General features: G+C 50.4%; 1 protein-coding gene across 2 annotated transcripts in view; it reads left to right on the forward strand.

Moving 5' to 3' along the window:
- The window catches only part of ARHGEF10L (Rho guanine nucleotide exchange factor 10 like), a 62,148-nt gene that overhangs the window by 11,824 nt on the left and 35,095 nt on the right, over window positions 1-15,229 (forward strand). Inside the window, exons 8-9 of one of the 2 annotated variants that reach the window (XM_063177153.1) lie at window positions 3,885-4,001; window positions 9,983-10,091. In XM_063177153.1, the coding sequence (XP_063033223.1) occupies window positions 3,885-4,001; window positions 9,983-10,091 (226 nt within the window). The remainder of the gene's footprint in view (window positions 1-3,884; window positions 4,002-9,982; window positions 10,092-15,229) is intronic. The other variant, XM_063177154.1, reaches the window with a different exon arrangement.

Genomic DNA, 15,229 nt, shown 5'->3' on the forward strand with positions numbered 1-15,229 from the left:
CTCATCCATCCCTATGGAACCCTCACCCATCCCTATGGAACCCTCATCCATCCCTTGGAACACTCATCCATCCCTATGGAACCCTCATCCATCCCTTTGGAACACTCATCCATCCCTATGGAACCCTCATCCATTCCTTGGAACCCTCATCCATTCCTTGGAACCCTCATCCATCCTTTTGGAACCCTCATCCATTCCTTGGAACCCTCATCCATCCCTTGGAACACTCATCCATCCCTATGGAACCCTCATCCATCCCTATGGAACCCTCATCCATCCCTTGGAAATCCTCATCCATCCCTTGGAACCCTCATCCATCACTTGGAATCTTCATCCATCCCTTTGGAACCCTCATCCATCCCTTGGAACCCTCATCCATCCCTATGGAACCCTCATCCAGCCCTTGGAACCCTCATCCATCCCTATGGAACCCTCATCCATCCCTTGGAACCCTCATCCATCCCTTTGGAACCCTCATCCATCCCTATGGAACCCTCATCCATTCCTTGGAACCCTCATCCATTCCTTGGAACCCTCATCCATCCTTTTGGAACCCTCATCCATTCCTTGGAACCCTCATCCATCCCTTGGAAATCCTCATCCATCCCTATGGAACCCTCATCCATCCCTTTGGAACCCTCATCCATCCTTTTGGAACCCTCATCCATTCCTTGGAACCCTCATCCATCCCTATGGAACCCTCATCCATCCCTTGGAACCCTCATCCATCATTTTTGAGCCTTTCCCTGCTGTTCCTGCGTTCCCTGCTCCATCCTAGCCGGCATTCCGGAATGTTCTGTGCTGCTTTCCCTGCTCCTGCTTCGTTCCCTGCTCCATCCCAGATGGAATTCCGGGGTCATTCCTCCTGTTTTTGAGCCTTTCCCTGTCTTTCCCTGCTTCTGCCTTCCCTCCTTGCTCCCAGACAGGATTTTTGGGATTTTTTTTTTTTTAATTTTTGAGCCTTTCCCTGCTGTTTTGCATTCCCTGCTCCATCCTAGCCGGAATTCCGGGATGCTGCTGCCTGTTCTGTGCTGCTTTCCCTGCTCCTGCTTCATTCCCTGCTCCATCCCAGCTGGAATTCCGGGGTCATTCCTCCTGTTTTTGAGCCTTTCCCTGCTCCTGCTTCATTCTCTGCTCCATCCCAGCTGGCATTTCAGGATTTTTGGGATGATTCCTCCCATTTCCGAGCCTTTCCCTGCTGCTCCTGCTCTCCCTGCTTGCTCCCAGACAGATTTTTGGGATTTTTTTTTAAATTTTTGAACCTTTCCCTGCTGTTTTGCATTCCCTGCTCCATCCCAGCTGGAATTCTGGGCTCATTCCTCCTGTTTTTGAGCCTTTCCCTTCTCCTGCTTCATTCTCTGCTCCATCCCAGCCAGAATTCCGGGTCATTCCTCCTGTTTTTGAGCCTTTCCCTGCTGTTCCTGCACTCTCTGCTCCATCCCAGCTGTAATTGCTGGATTTTTGGGATGATTCCTCCTGGTTTTGATCCTCTCCCTGTCTTTCCCTGCTTCTGCTTCATTCCCTGCTCCATCCCAGCTGGAATTCTGGGCTCATTCCTCCTGTTTTTGAGCCTTTCCCTGCTTCTGCTTCATTCCCTGCTCCATCCCAGCTGGAATTCTGGGATCATTCCTCCTGTTTTTGAGCCTTTCCCTGCTCCTGCATCATTCCCTGCTCCATTTCAGCTGGAATTCCGGGGTCATTTCTCCTGTTTTTGAGCCTTTCCCTGCTCCTGCTTCATTCTCTGCTCCATCCCAGCTGGCATTTCAGGATTTTTGGGATGATTCCTCCCATTTCTGAGCCTTTCCCTGCTGCTCCTGCTCTCCCTGCTTGCTCCCAGACACGATTTTTGGGATGATTTCTTTCGTTTTTGAACCTTTCCCTGCTGTTCCTGCACTCCCTACTCCATCCCAGCTGGAATTCTGGGATCATTTCTCCTGTTTTTGCGCCTCTCTCTGTCTTTCCCTGCTCCTGCTTCACTCCCTGCTCCATCCCAGCCAGAATTCCGGGGTCATTCCTCCTGTTTTTGAGCCTTTCCCTGCTCCTGCTTCAATCTCTGCTCCATCCCAGCTGGCATTTCAGGATTTTTGGGATGATTCCTCCTGGTTTTGATCCTCTCCCTGTCTTTCCCTGCTTCTGCCTTCCCTCCTTGCTCCCAGACAGGATTTTTGGGATTTTTTTCTTAATTTTTGAGCCTTTCCCTGCTGTTTTGCATTCCCTGCTCCATCCCAGCTGGAATTCTGGGCTCATTCCTCCTGTTTTTGAGCCTTTCCCTGCTCCTGCTGCACCCCCTGCTCCATCCCAGCTGGCATTTCAGGATTTTTGGGATGATTCCTCCCATTTCCGAGCCTTTCCCTGCTGCTCCTGCTCTCCCTGCTTGCTCCCAGACAGGATTTTTGGGATTTTTTTTTTTTAATTTTTGAGCCTTTCCCTGCTGTTTTGCATTCCCTGCTCCATCCTAGCTGGAATTCCAGGATGCTGCTGCCTGTTCTGTGCTGCTTTCCCTGCTCCTGCTTCATTCCCTGCTCCATCCCAGCTGGAATTCTGGGTTCATTTCTCCTGTTTTTGAGCCTTTCCCTGCTGTTGCTGCACTCTCTGCTCCATCCCAGCTGTAATTTCTGGATTTTTGGGATGATTCCTCCTGGTTTTGATCCTCTCCCTGTCTTTCCCTGCTTCTGCCTTCCCTCCTTGCTCCCAGACAGGATTTTTGGGATTTTTTTTTCATTTTTGAACCTTTCCCTGCTGTTTTGCATTCCCTGCTCCATCCCAGCTGGAATTCTGGGGTCATTTCTCCTGCTTTTGAGCATCTTTCTGCCTTTCCCTGCTCCTGCTTCATTCTCTGCTCCATCCCAGCTGGAATTCCGGGGTCATTCCTCCTGTTTTTGAGCCTTTTCCTGCTCCTGCTGCATTCCCTGCTCCATCCCAGCTGGAATTCTGGGATCATTTCTCCTGCTTTTGAGCTTTTCCCTGCTCCTGCTGCATTCCCTGCTCTATCCCAGATGGAATTCTGGGCTCATTTCTCCTGTTTTTGCGCCTCTCTCTGCCATTCCCTGCTTCTGCTTCATTCCCTGCTCCATCCCAGCTGGAATTCCGGGGTCATTTCTCCTGCTTTTGAGCCTTTCCCTGCTCCTGCTTCATTCTCTGCTCCATCCCAGCTGGCATTTCAGGATTTTTGGGATGATTCTTCCCATTTCCGAGCCTTTCCCTGCTGCTCCTGCTCTCCCTGCTTGCTCCCAGACACGATTTTTGGGATTTTTTTTTTTTAATTTTTGAACCTTTCCCTGCTGTTTTGCATTCCCTGCTCCATCCCAGCTGGAATTCCAGGATGCTGCTGCCTGTTCTGTGCTGCTTTCCCTGCTCCTGCTTCATTCCCTGCTCCATCCCAGCTGGAAATCCGGGGTCATTCCTCCTGTTTTTGAGCCTTTCCCTGCTGTTGCTGCACTCTCTGCTCCATCCCAGCTGTAATTTCTGGATTTTTGGGATGATTCCTCCTGGTTTTGATCCTCTCCCTGTCTTTCCCTGCTTCTGCTTCATTCCCTGCTCCATCCCAGCTGGAATTCCGGGGTCATTCCTCCTGTTTTTGAGCCTTTCCCTGCTCCTGCATCATTCCCTGCTCCATTTCAGCTGGAATTCCGGGGTCATTCCTCCTGTTTTTGAGCCTTTCCCTTCTCCTGCTTCATTCTCTGCTCCATCCCAGCTGGCATTTCAGGATTTTTGGGACGATTCCTCCCATTCCCGAGCCTTTCCCCGCTGCTCCCAGCCGGAATTCCGTGCTGCTGCTGCCGCCTCCATTCCCTGCTCCTTTGGGATGATCTCTCCTGTTTTTTTGCATTTGCTGCTTCCTGGGATCTCTGCTCTGCCACTCTCCCGCTTTGCTTTGGGCTCAGCTCTCTCCAGACCTCCATAAACTCAAGGAAAAATGCGCCAGGACTAAGCGGGAGCTCCTGGCTCTGAGAGTTGGGGGGAAGGAAATGCAGGAGCTGAAGCACAAATCCGATTGGAAGGTACCGACCCCGTCCCACAGCCCCGAAATTCCCCAAATTCCACGGCCTGGGGGGGGATGAAATTCCCTCGTGGAATGGATCCAGGCTGGGCCCATCCCATTCCTGGCCCAGAAAATCAGCCTGGAGCTGCTTCCGGGGCTTCCCGAGACATCGGAATTCAGGGATTCAGGAAGGGGTTCAGGAAGAAAAGAATGAGTTCAGGAATTGGGGAAAGAATTCAGGAATTTGGAAACGAATTCAGGAAGGAATTTAGGAAGAAAATGATGAGTTCAGGAATTTGGGAAGGAATTCAGGAGTTCAGGAAGAAAATAATGAGTTCAGGAATTGGGGAATTTGGGAAGAAAATCAGGAGTTCAGGAATTTGGGAAGGAATTCAGGTAGAAATTCAGGAAGAAAATAATGAGTTCAGGAATTCGGGAAAGAATTCAGAAAGAAAATCAGGAGTTCAGGAATTCAGGGAGAAAATGATGAGTTCAGGAGTTCAGGAAGGAATTCAGAAAGAAAATCAGGAGTTCAGGAATTCAGGAAAGAATTCAGGAATTCAGGAATTTGGAAACGAATTCAGGAAGGAATTCAGGAAGGAATTTAGGAAGAAAATGATGAGTTCAGGAATTTGGGAAGGAACTCAGGAGTTCAGGAAGAAAATAATGAGTTCAGGAATTGGGGAATTTGGGAAGAAAATCAGGAGTTCAGGAATTTGGGAAGGAATTCAGGAAGAAATTGAAAAAGAAAATCAGAAGTTGAGGAATTCGGAAAGTAATTCAGGAATAAAATAATGAGTTCAGGAGTTCGGGAAGAAATTCAGGAATTTGGGAAGGAATTCAGGAAGAAAATCAGGATTTCAGGAATTCAGGGAGAAAATGATGAGTTCAGGAGTTTGGGAAGGAATTCAGGAAGAAAATCAGGAGGAAAATCAGGAGTTCAGGAATTTGGGAAGGAATTCGGGAATTTGGAAATGAATTCAGGAATTCAGGAAAGAATTCAGGAATTCAGGAATTTGGAAACGAATTCAGGAAGGAATTCAGGAAGGAATTTAGGAAGAAAATGATGAGTTCAGGAATTTGGGAAGAAAATCAGGAGTTCAGGAATTTGGGAAGGAATTCAGGAAGAAATTCAAAAAGAAAATCAGAAGTTCAGGAATTCAGAAAGTAATTCAGGAATTCAGGAATAAAATAATGAGTTCAGGAGTTCGGGAAGAAATTCAGGAATTTGGGAAGGAATTCAGGAAGAAAATCAGGAGTTCAGGAATTCGGGAAAGAATTCAGAAAGAAAATCAGGATTTCAGGAATTCAGGGAGAAAATGATGAGTTCGGGAGTTTGGGAAGGAATTCAGGAAGGAATTCAGGAAGAAAATAAGGAGTTCGGGAATTCAGGAAAGAATTCAGGAATTTGGGGAGGAATTCAGGAAGAAATTCAGGAAGAAAATCAGGAGCTCAGGAATTCAGGAAGAAAATAATGAGTTCAGGAATTCAGGAAGGAATTCCTGAAGGAATTTACAAGGGAAGGAATTCAGGAAGAAATTTCGGAAAAAAATAATGAGTTCAGGAGTTTGGGAAGGAATTCAGGAAGAAAGACAGGAATTCCGGAAGGAATTCAGGAAGAAATTCAGAAAGAAAATCAGGAGTTCAGGAATTTGGGAAGGAATTCAGGAATTTGGAAACGAATTCAGGAATTCAGGAAGGAATTCAGGAAGGAATTCAGGAATAAAATAATGAGTTCTGGAATTTGGGAAAGAATTCAGGAGTTTGGGAAGGAATTCAGGTAGAAATTCAGGAAGAAAATAATGAGTTCAGGAATTTGGGAAAGAATTCAGGAAGAAAATCAGGAGTTCAGGAATTCAGGGAGAAAATGATGAGTTCAGGAGTTCAGGAAGGAATTCAGAAAGAAAATCAGGAGTTCAGGAATTCAGGAAAGAATTCAGGAATTCAGGAATTTGGAAACGAATTCAGGAAGGAATTCAGGAAGGAATTTAGGAAGAAAATGATGAGTTCAGGAATTTGGGAAGAAAATCAGGAGTTCAGGAATTTGGGAAGGAATTCAGGAAGAAATTCAAAAAGAAAATCAGAAGTTCAGGAATTCAGAAAGTAATTCAGGAATTCAGGAATAAAATAATGAGTTCAGGAGTTCGGGAAGAAATTCAGGAATTTGGGAAGGAATTCTGGAAGAAAATCAGGAGTTCAGGAATTCAGGGAGAAAATGATGAGTTCAGGAGTTCGGGAAGGAATTCAGGAAGAAAATCAGGAAGAAAATCAGGAGTTCAGGAATTCAGGAAGGAATTCAGGAATTCAGGAATAAAATAAGTAGTTCGGGAATTCAGGAAAGAATTCAGGAAGGAATTCAGGAATAAAATCATGAGTTCTGGAATTTGGGAAAGAATTCAGGAATTTGGGAAGGAATTCAGGTAGAAATTCAGGAAGAAAATAATGAGTTAAGGAATTCAGGAAAGAATTCAGGAATTCAGGAATTTGGAAACGAATTCAGGAAGGAGTTCAGGAAGGAATTTAGGAAGAAAATGATGAGTTCAGGAATTTGGGAAGGAATTCAGGAGTTCAGGAAGAAAATCAGGAGTTCAGGAATTCAGGAAGGAATTCAGAAAGAAAATCAGGATTTCAGGAATTCAGGGAGAAAATGATGAGTTCAGGAGTTTGGGAAGGAATTCAGGAAGGAATTCAGGAAGAAAATCAGGAAGAAAATCAGGAGTTCAGGACTTCAGGAAGGAATTCAGGAATTCAGGAAGAAAATAAGGAGTTCGGGAATTCAGGAAAAAATTCAGGAATTTGGGGAGGAATTCAGGAAGAAATTCAGAAAGAAAATCAGGAGCTCAGGAATTCAGGAATTCAGGAAGAAAATCATGAGTTCAGGAATTCAGGAAGGAATTCCTGAAGGAGTTTACAAGGGAAGGAATTCAGGAAGAAATTTAGGAAGAAAATAATGAGTTCAAGAATTCGGGAAAGAATTCAGAAAGAAAATAATGAGTTCAGGAATTCGGGAAAGAATTCAGGAATTCAGGAATTTGGAAACGAATTCAGGAAGGAGTTCAGGAAGGAATTTAGGAAGAAAATGATGAGTTCAGGAATTTGGGAAGGAATTCAGGAGTTCAGGAAGAAAATCAGGAGTTCAGGAATTGGGGAAAGAAATCAGGAATTTGGGAAGGAATTCAGGAAGGAGTTGAGGAAGAAAATGATGAGTTCAGGAATTTGGGAATTCAGGAAGAAATTCAGAATTCAGGATGAAATTCAGGAAGAAAATTCTGAGTTCAGGAATTTGGGAAAGAATTCAGGAATTCAGGGAAGAATTCAGGAATTCAAGAAGAATTCAGGAAGGAATTCAGGAGGAAAGGAAGGAATTCAGGAAGGAGAATTTAGGGAATTGTGGAACCTCAGGGCAGAGCCTTTCCCACCCCATCCCATCCCATCCCAGCTGATACTCCATGGGGTAGAACTGCTGGGATTTGGGGTAGAACTGTCAGATTTGAGGTACAACATTGGAATTTGGGGTAGAAATGCTGAGATTTGGGGTAGAACTGTCAGATTTGGGGTAGAACACTTGGATTCAGGGTAAAACTCTTGGATTTGGAGTGGAAATGCCAGGGATTTGGGGTAGAACTCTCAGCTTTGGGGTAAACCCCCAGGATTTGGGGTGGGAAGGGCCAATCCCCCTTTTCCTGCCCCACACATCCCATCCTGGCATCCCTGCCCGGCCCCGCTTGGCTGCGCTGCACGACCCCACAGCTCCGGCTGCTGCATCCATGGGGGGATCCCGGGGGATCCCAGGGGATCTGGGGGGATCTGGGGGGATCCATGGGGGATCCCGGAGCCCTGGCCCTGTGCCTGCTGCTCCTGGCTGGGAGAACAGGGAATGGCACTCCAGGGATCTTCCTGAGGAGCTGGGTCCGGGAGGAAGCCTGGGGTAGCCTGGAGCTTCCTCATCCCTGAGATCCCTGTGATGATCCCTGAGATCCCTGTGCTGATCCCTGTGATCCCTGTGATGATCCCTGAGATCCAGGTGATGATCCCTGAGATCCAGGTGATGATCCCCGTGATCCCGGTGATGATCCCTGTGATCCAGGTGATGATCCCTGAGATCCCTGTGCTGATCCCTGAGATCCAGGTGATGATCCCTGAGATCCCTGAGCTGATCCCTGAGATCCCTGTGCTGATCCCTGAGATCCCGGTGATGATCCCTGAGATCCCTGTGATGATCCCTGAGATCCCAGTGATGATCCCTGAGATCCCGGTGATGATCCCTGAGATCCAGGTGATGATCCCTGAGATCCAGGTGATGATCCCTGAGATTCCTGTGCTGATCCCTGAGATTCCTGTGCTGATCCCTGTGATCTCTGTGCTGATCCCTGAGATCCAGGTGATGATCCCTGAGATCCCGGTGATGATCCCTGAGATCCAGGTGATGATCCCAGTGATCCCTGTTTTCCCTGTTATGCCTCTGATCCCTGTTATTCCTGTTATCCCTGTGATCCTGGTGGTCTTATCCTATCCCCGTTATCCTGATGATCCCTGTGGTCTTTGTGATGATCCTGGTGACCCCTGTGGTTCTGGTGATGATCCCCGAGGTCCCAGTGATCATCCCACTGATTCCTCTGATCCCTGTGATGATCCCTGTGATCCCAGTGTTTAAACCGCTGATCCCTGAGATCCCGGTGGCCCCTGTGATCCTGGGGATCCCTGCAATCCCTGCGATCCCAGTGATGATCCTGCTGATCCCTGTGATCATCCTGCTGATCCCTGAGATCCCAGTGGCCCCTGGGATCTTGGGGATCCCTGCAATCCCTGCGATCCCAGTGATGATCCCTGTGATCCTGCTGATCGCTGTGATCCCAGTGATGATCCCATTGATCCTTGTGATCCCTGTGCTCCCTGAGATCCCGGTGACACCTGTAACCCCAGTGATGATCCCGGTGATCCTGTTGGTCCCCGAGATCCCAGTGACCCCTGTGATCCCAGTGATCTTAGTGATCCTTGGAATCTGTGTGCTCCCTGAGATCCTGGTGATGATCCTGGTGATCCTCTTCATCCCTGTGATCCCAGTGATGATTCTGCTGATCCCTGTGATCCCTGAGATCCTGGTGATCCCAGTGATCCCACTGATGATCCCTGTGATCCCAGTTATCAAACCGCTGATCCCTGAGATCCCAGTGGCCCCTGTGATCTTGGGGATCCCTGCAATCCCAATGATCCCAGTGATGATTCTGCTGATCCCTGTGATCCCTGAGATCCTGGTGATGATCCTGGTGATCCTCTTCATCCCTGTGATCCCAGTGATGATCCCAATGATCCCTGTGGTGATCCCTGAGATCCTGGTGACCCCTGTGATTCCAGCCACGATCCTGCCGATCCCTGAGATCCTGGTGACCCCTGTGATTCCAGCCACGATCCTGCTGATCCCTGAGATCCTGGTGATCCTCTGTGATCCCTATGATGATCCCTGCAGTGATCCCAGTGATTATCCTGGTCTTCCCTGAGCTGATCCCTATGATGATCCCAGTGGTGATCCTGGTGTTCCCTGAGCTGATCCCTGTGATGATCCCTGCAGTGATCCCAGTGATGATCCCTATGATGATCCCTGCAGTGATCCCTGCAGTGATCCCAGTGATGATCCTGGTGTTCCCTGAGCTGATCCCTGTGATGATCCCTATGATGATCCCAGTGATGATCCTGGTGTTCCCTGTGCTGATCCCTGCAGTGATCCCAGTGATGATCCTGGTGTTCCCTGAGCTGATCCCTGTGATGATCCCTATGATGATCCCAGTGATGATCCTGGTGTTCCCTGTGCTGATCCCTGGAGTGATCCCAGTGATGATCCCTATGATGATCCCTGTGCTGATCCCTGAGCTGATCCCTATGATGATCCCTGCAGTGATCCCAGTGAAGATCCTGGTGTTCCCTGAGCTGATCCCTATGATGATCCCTGCAGTGATCCCCGTGCTGATCCCCGAGCTGATCCCCGGCCCGGTTCCGTTGCAGGTGTCGCAGCTGATGCGGGCGGCGCGCAGCGGCACCAAGGACGGGCTGGAGCGCACGCGCATGGCGGTGCTGCGCAGGGTCACCTTCCTGCAGCGCCGCGACGGCACCGGTGAGCACCGGGCACACGGGGTCCCGTCCCCAGGGAATTCCATCCCAGGGAACCCACCCATCCCCAGGGAACCCCAGGGATCCCATCCCCAGGGAATTCCATCCCAGGGAACCCACCCATCCCCATGGAACCCCAGGGATCCCATCCTTAGGGAATTCCATCCCAGGGAACTCCAGGGATCCCATCCCCAGGGAATCTCTGGGATCCCATCCCTAGGGAATTCCATCCCCAGGGAACCCATCCATCCCTAGGGAACCTCCAGGATCCCATCCCCAGGAAATTCAATCCCTCTGGAACCTCTGTGACCCCATCCCCAGGGAATCCCATCTGCAGGGAACCCCAGGAACCCCATCCCCAGGGAACCCCAGGGATCCCATCCCCAGGGAGCCCACCCATCCCTAGGGAACCCCGGGGATCCCATCCTCAGGGAATCCCATCCCTCCAGAACCAGAGGATCCCATCCCCAGGGAACCTTCAGGATCCCATCCTCAGGGAATCCCAGCCCCAAGGAACCCTGGGGATCCCATCCCCAGGGAATTCCATCCCTCCAGAACCAGAGGATACCATCCCCGGGGAACCCCAGGAACCCCATCCCCAGGGAACCCCAGGGATCCCATCCCCCCATGGAACTGGGGATCCATCCCTACAGAACCCCGGGAATCCCATTCCTCTGGAACTGGGGATTCCAGCCCCCGGGAACCTCCAGGATCCCATCCCCAGGAAACCCCATCCCCGGGGAACCTCTGGGAACCCCAGCCCCATGGAACCCCAGGGATCCCATCCCCAGGGAACTGGGGATCCCATCCCTACAGAACCCCAGGAATCCCATTCCTCTGGAACCAGGGATCCCATCCCCAGGGAATCCCATCCCTCCAGAACCTCTGGGATCCCATCCCCAGAGAATCCCATTCCTCTGGAAGCAGGGAATCCCATCCTTATGGACCCCTGGGATCCCATCTCTATGGAACCAGGGATCCCATTCCCATGGAACCCCTGATATCCCATCCCCATGGAACTGGGGATCCCATCCCTACAGAACCCCAGGAATCCCATTCCTCTGGAACCAGGGATCCCATCCCCAGGGAACCTCCAGGGATCCCATCCCTACAGAACCCCAGGAATCCCATTCCTCTGGAACCAGGGATCCCATCCCCAGGGAACCTCCAGGGATCCCATCCCTACAGAACCCCAGGAGTCCCATTCCTCTGGAACCAGGGATCCCATCCCCAGGGAATTCCATCCCTACGGAACCCCAGGAATCCCATTCCTCTGGAATCCTAGGGATCTCACCCCCACAGAACCAGGGGATCCCATCCCCAGGGAACCCCAGAGATCCCATCCCCATGGAACTGAGTGTCCCATCCCTCCAGAAACCCAGGAACCTCACTCCTCTGGAACCGGGGATCCCATCCCTCCAGAATCCTAGGGATCCCATCCCCACAGAACCAGGGGGTCCCATCCCTATGGAACCGGGAACCCCATCCCTCCAGAACCTCCTTCCCCTTCTTTCTCCCGCCTCTTTCCATGGATCTGGAGCTTCCCGGGATCTCTGCAGGCTCCACCTCCCTCCTTTTATCCTCAGGGATAAACCGGCAGTACCCGGCCTGTGCTTGCGTTTTTCCTTCAGGGTTTTGTCCCTCCAGGATTTCTTTCCCTGAATTCCCAATTCCCACAGGGTTTCCCATGAATTTGCTTTCAAGATTTTCCCCCTGAATTCCCAATTCCTCAGGGATTCCTCTTTGGACTTTTCTTCAGGATTTCTTTCCCTGAATTCCTGATTCCCAGGGCCTTTCCTGTGGATTTTTCCTTAAGAATTATTTTCCTGAACTTCCAATTCCTTGGGGCTTTTTCTTGGGTTTTTCCCCTAGGATTTTCCCCCCGAATTCCCAATTCCCAGGAGCTTTCCCGTGGATTTTTCTTTCAGCATTTTTTTCCCTGAATTCCCAATTCCCACAGGGTTTCCTGTGGATTTTGCCTTCAGGATTTTTCCCCCCTGAATTCCCACTTCCTCAGGGTTTTTTCTTGGAGTTTTCCCTCAGGATTTCTTTTGCTGAATTCCCAATTCCCAGGGTCTTTCCTGTGGATTTTTCCTTCAGGATTTTTTCCCTTTTTGCCCTGAATTCCCAGTTCCGAGGAAGTTTTCATGAGATTTTTCCTTCAGGATTTTTTCCCTGAACTCCCAATTCCCAGGAAGTTTTTCTGGGATTTTTCCCTCAGGATTTTCCCCCTGAACTCCCAATTCCCAGGAGGTTTTTCTGGGATTTTTCCCTCAGGATTTTTCCCCTGAATTCCCAATTCCTGAGGGGTTTTCCCTCAGGATTTTCCCCCTGAACTCCCAATTCCCAGGAGGTTTTTCTGGGATTTTTCCCTCAGGATTTTTCCCCTGAACTCCCAATTCCCAGGAGGTTTTTCTTGGATTTTTCCCTCAGGATTTTCTCCCTGAACTCCCAATTCCCAGGAGGTTTTTCTTGGATTTTTCCCTCAGGATATTCCCCCTGAACTCCCAGTTCCCAGGAGGTTTTCCCTCAGAATCTCAGGATTTTTTCCCTGAACTCCCAATTCCCAGGAGGTTTTCACTGAATTTTTCCCTCGGGATTTTCCCCCTGAACTCCCAATTCCCAGGAGGTTTTTCTGGGATTTTTCCCTCAGGATTTCCCCCCTGAACTCCCAATTCCCAGGAGGTTTTTCTGGGATTTTTCCCTCAGGATTTTTCCCCTGAATTCCCAATTCCCAGGAGGTTTTCCCTCAGGATCTCAGGATTTTTTCCCTGAACTCCCAATTCCCAGGAGGTTTTCACTGGATTTTTCCCTCAGGATTTTCCCCCTGAACTCCCAATTCCCAGGAGGTTTTCCTTGGGTTTTCCCCTCAGGATTTTCCCCCTGAACTCCCAATTCTCAGGAGATTTTTCTGGGATTTTTCCCTCAGGATTTTTCCCCTGAATTCCCAATTCCTGAGGGGTTTTCCCTCAGGATTTTCTCCCTGAACTCCCAATTCCCAGGAGGTTTTCACTGGATTTTTCCCTCAGGATTTTTTCCCTGAACTCCCATTTCCCAGGATGTTTTCCTTGGGTTTTCCCCTCAGGATTTTTTCCCTGAATTCCCAATTCCCGGCCCTTTCCCTGTGCCGCAGGGGACGGGGAGCGCAGGAGGAGCGCGGCCGAGGCGGAGAAGCCGCCGCGCTCCCGCCGGAGCTCCCGGGTTTCCCTGGAGCAGCCCGGGGGGGCAGGTAGGATCCAGGGGAGGTAGGATCGATCCCGCTGGATCCCAGCGCCTGGAGCTGCCCGGGGGATCGGCCGCGTGTGTTCCCGGCTTTCCAAGAGCATTCCCGTGGGAAATGTGTGTGTTCCCGGCATTCCCATGGGATCAGCTGCGTGTTCCCGGCATTCCCAGAGCATTCCTGTGGGATTGGCTGCGTGTTCCCGGCATTTCTGCAGCTTTCCATGGAATTGTCTGTGTGTTCCAGGCTTTCCCAGAGCATTCCCATGGGATTGGCCGTGTGTGTTCCGGGCTTTCCCAGAGCATTCCCATGGGATCAGCTGTGTGTGTTCCCAGCATTTCTGCAGCTTTCCATGGGATCTGTGGTGTGTTCCTGGCTTTCCCATGGGATCAGCTGCGTGTTCCTTGCATTCCCAGAGCATTCCCATGGGATCGGCTCTGTGTGTTCCTGGCATTTCTGCAGATTTCCATGGGATGAGCTCTGTGTGTTCCCGGCACTCCCATGGGATCAGCTGTGGTTCCTGGCATTCCCAGAGCATTCCCATGGGATTGGCTCTGTGTGTTCCCAGCATTCCCATGGGATTGGCTCTGTGTGTTCCTGGCATTTCTGCAGATTTCCATGGGATGAGCTCTGTGTGTTCCCGGCACTCCCATGGGATCAGCTGTGGTTCCTGGCATTCCCAGAGCATTCCCATGGGATCGGCTCTCTGTGTTCCCGGCATTCCCATGGGATTGGCTCTGTGTGTTCCTGGCATTTCTGCAGCTTTCCATGGAATTGTCTGCGTGTTCCCGGCTTTCCCAGAGCATTCCCATGGGATTGGCCGTGTGTGTTCCCGGCTTTCCCGTGGCATTGGCTGCAGTTCCCGGCATTTCTGCAGCTTTCCATGGGATCTGCTGTGTGTCCCTGGCATTTCCAGAGCATTCCTGTGGGATTGGCTTTGTGTGTTCCCAGCATTTCCATGGGATCTGCTGTGTGTATTCCCGGCACTCCCATGGGAACCATTGTGTGTTCTTGGCATTCCCAGAGCATTCCCATTGAATCAGCTGTGTGTGTTCCCGGCATTTCTGCAGCTTTCCATGGGATCTGTGGTGTGTTCCTGGCTTTCCCATGGGATCAGCTGCGTGTTCCTGGCATTCCCAGAGCATTCCTGTGGGATTGGCTGTGTGTGTTTCCGGCATTCCCATGGGATCAGCTGCGTGTTCCTGGCATTTCCAGAGCATTCCCATGGGATTGGCTCTGTGTGTTCCCGGCATTTCTGCAGATTTCCATGGGATGAGCTCTGTGTGTTCCCGGCACTCCCGTGGGATCAGCTGTGGTTCCTGGCATTCCCAGAGCATTCCCATGGGATCAGCTGTGTGTATTCGCAGCTTTTGTATGGGATCAGCTGTGGTTCCCAGCATTCCCATGGGATTGGCTCTGTGTGTTCCCAGCATTTCTGCTGCTTCCCATGGAATCGGCTGCGTGTTCCCAGCATTCCCAGAGCATTCCTGTGGGATCGGCTGCGTGTGTTCCCAGCTTTCCTGTGGGTTTGGCTGCATGTTCCCGCATTTCTGCAGCTTTCCATGGGATCTGCTGTGTGTTCCTGGCATTCCCAGAGCATTCCCGTGGGATTGGCTCTGTGTGTTCCCAGTATTTCCATGGGATCTGCTGTGTGTATTCCCGGCACTCCCATGGGAACCATTGTGTGTTCTTGGGCATTCCCAGAGCATTCCCATGGGATCAGCTGTGTGTGTTCCCAGCATTTCTGCAGCTTTCCATGGGATCTGTGGTGTGTTCCTGGCTTTCCCATGGGATCAGCTGCGTGTTCCTGGCATTCCCAGAGCATTCCCGTGGGATTGGCTGTGTGTGTTCCGGCATTCCCATGGGATCGGCTGCGTGTTCCTGGCATTTCCAGAGCATTCCCATGGGATCGGCTCTGTGTG

Source organism: Melospiza melodia, chromosome 26 (assembly GCF_035770615.1).
Source record: "Melospiza melodia melodia isolate bMelMel2 chromosome 26, bMelMel2.pri, whole genome shotgun sequence".
NCBI lineage: Eukaryota > Metazoa > Chordata > Aves > Passeriformes > Passerellidae > Melospiza > Melospiza melodia.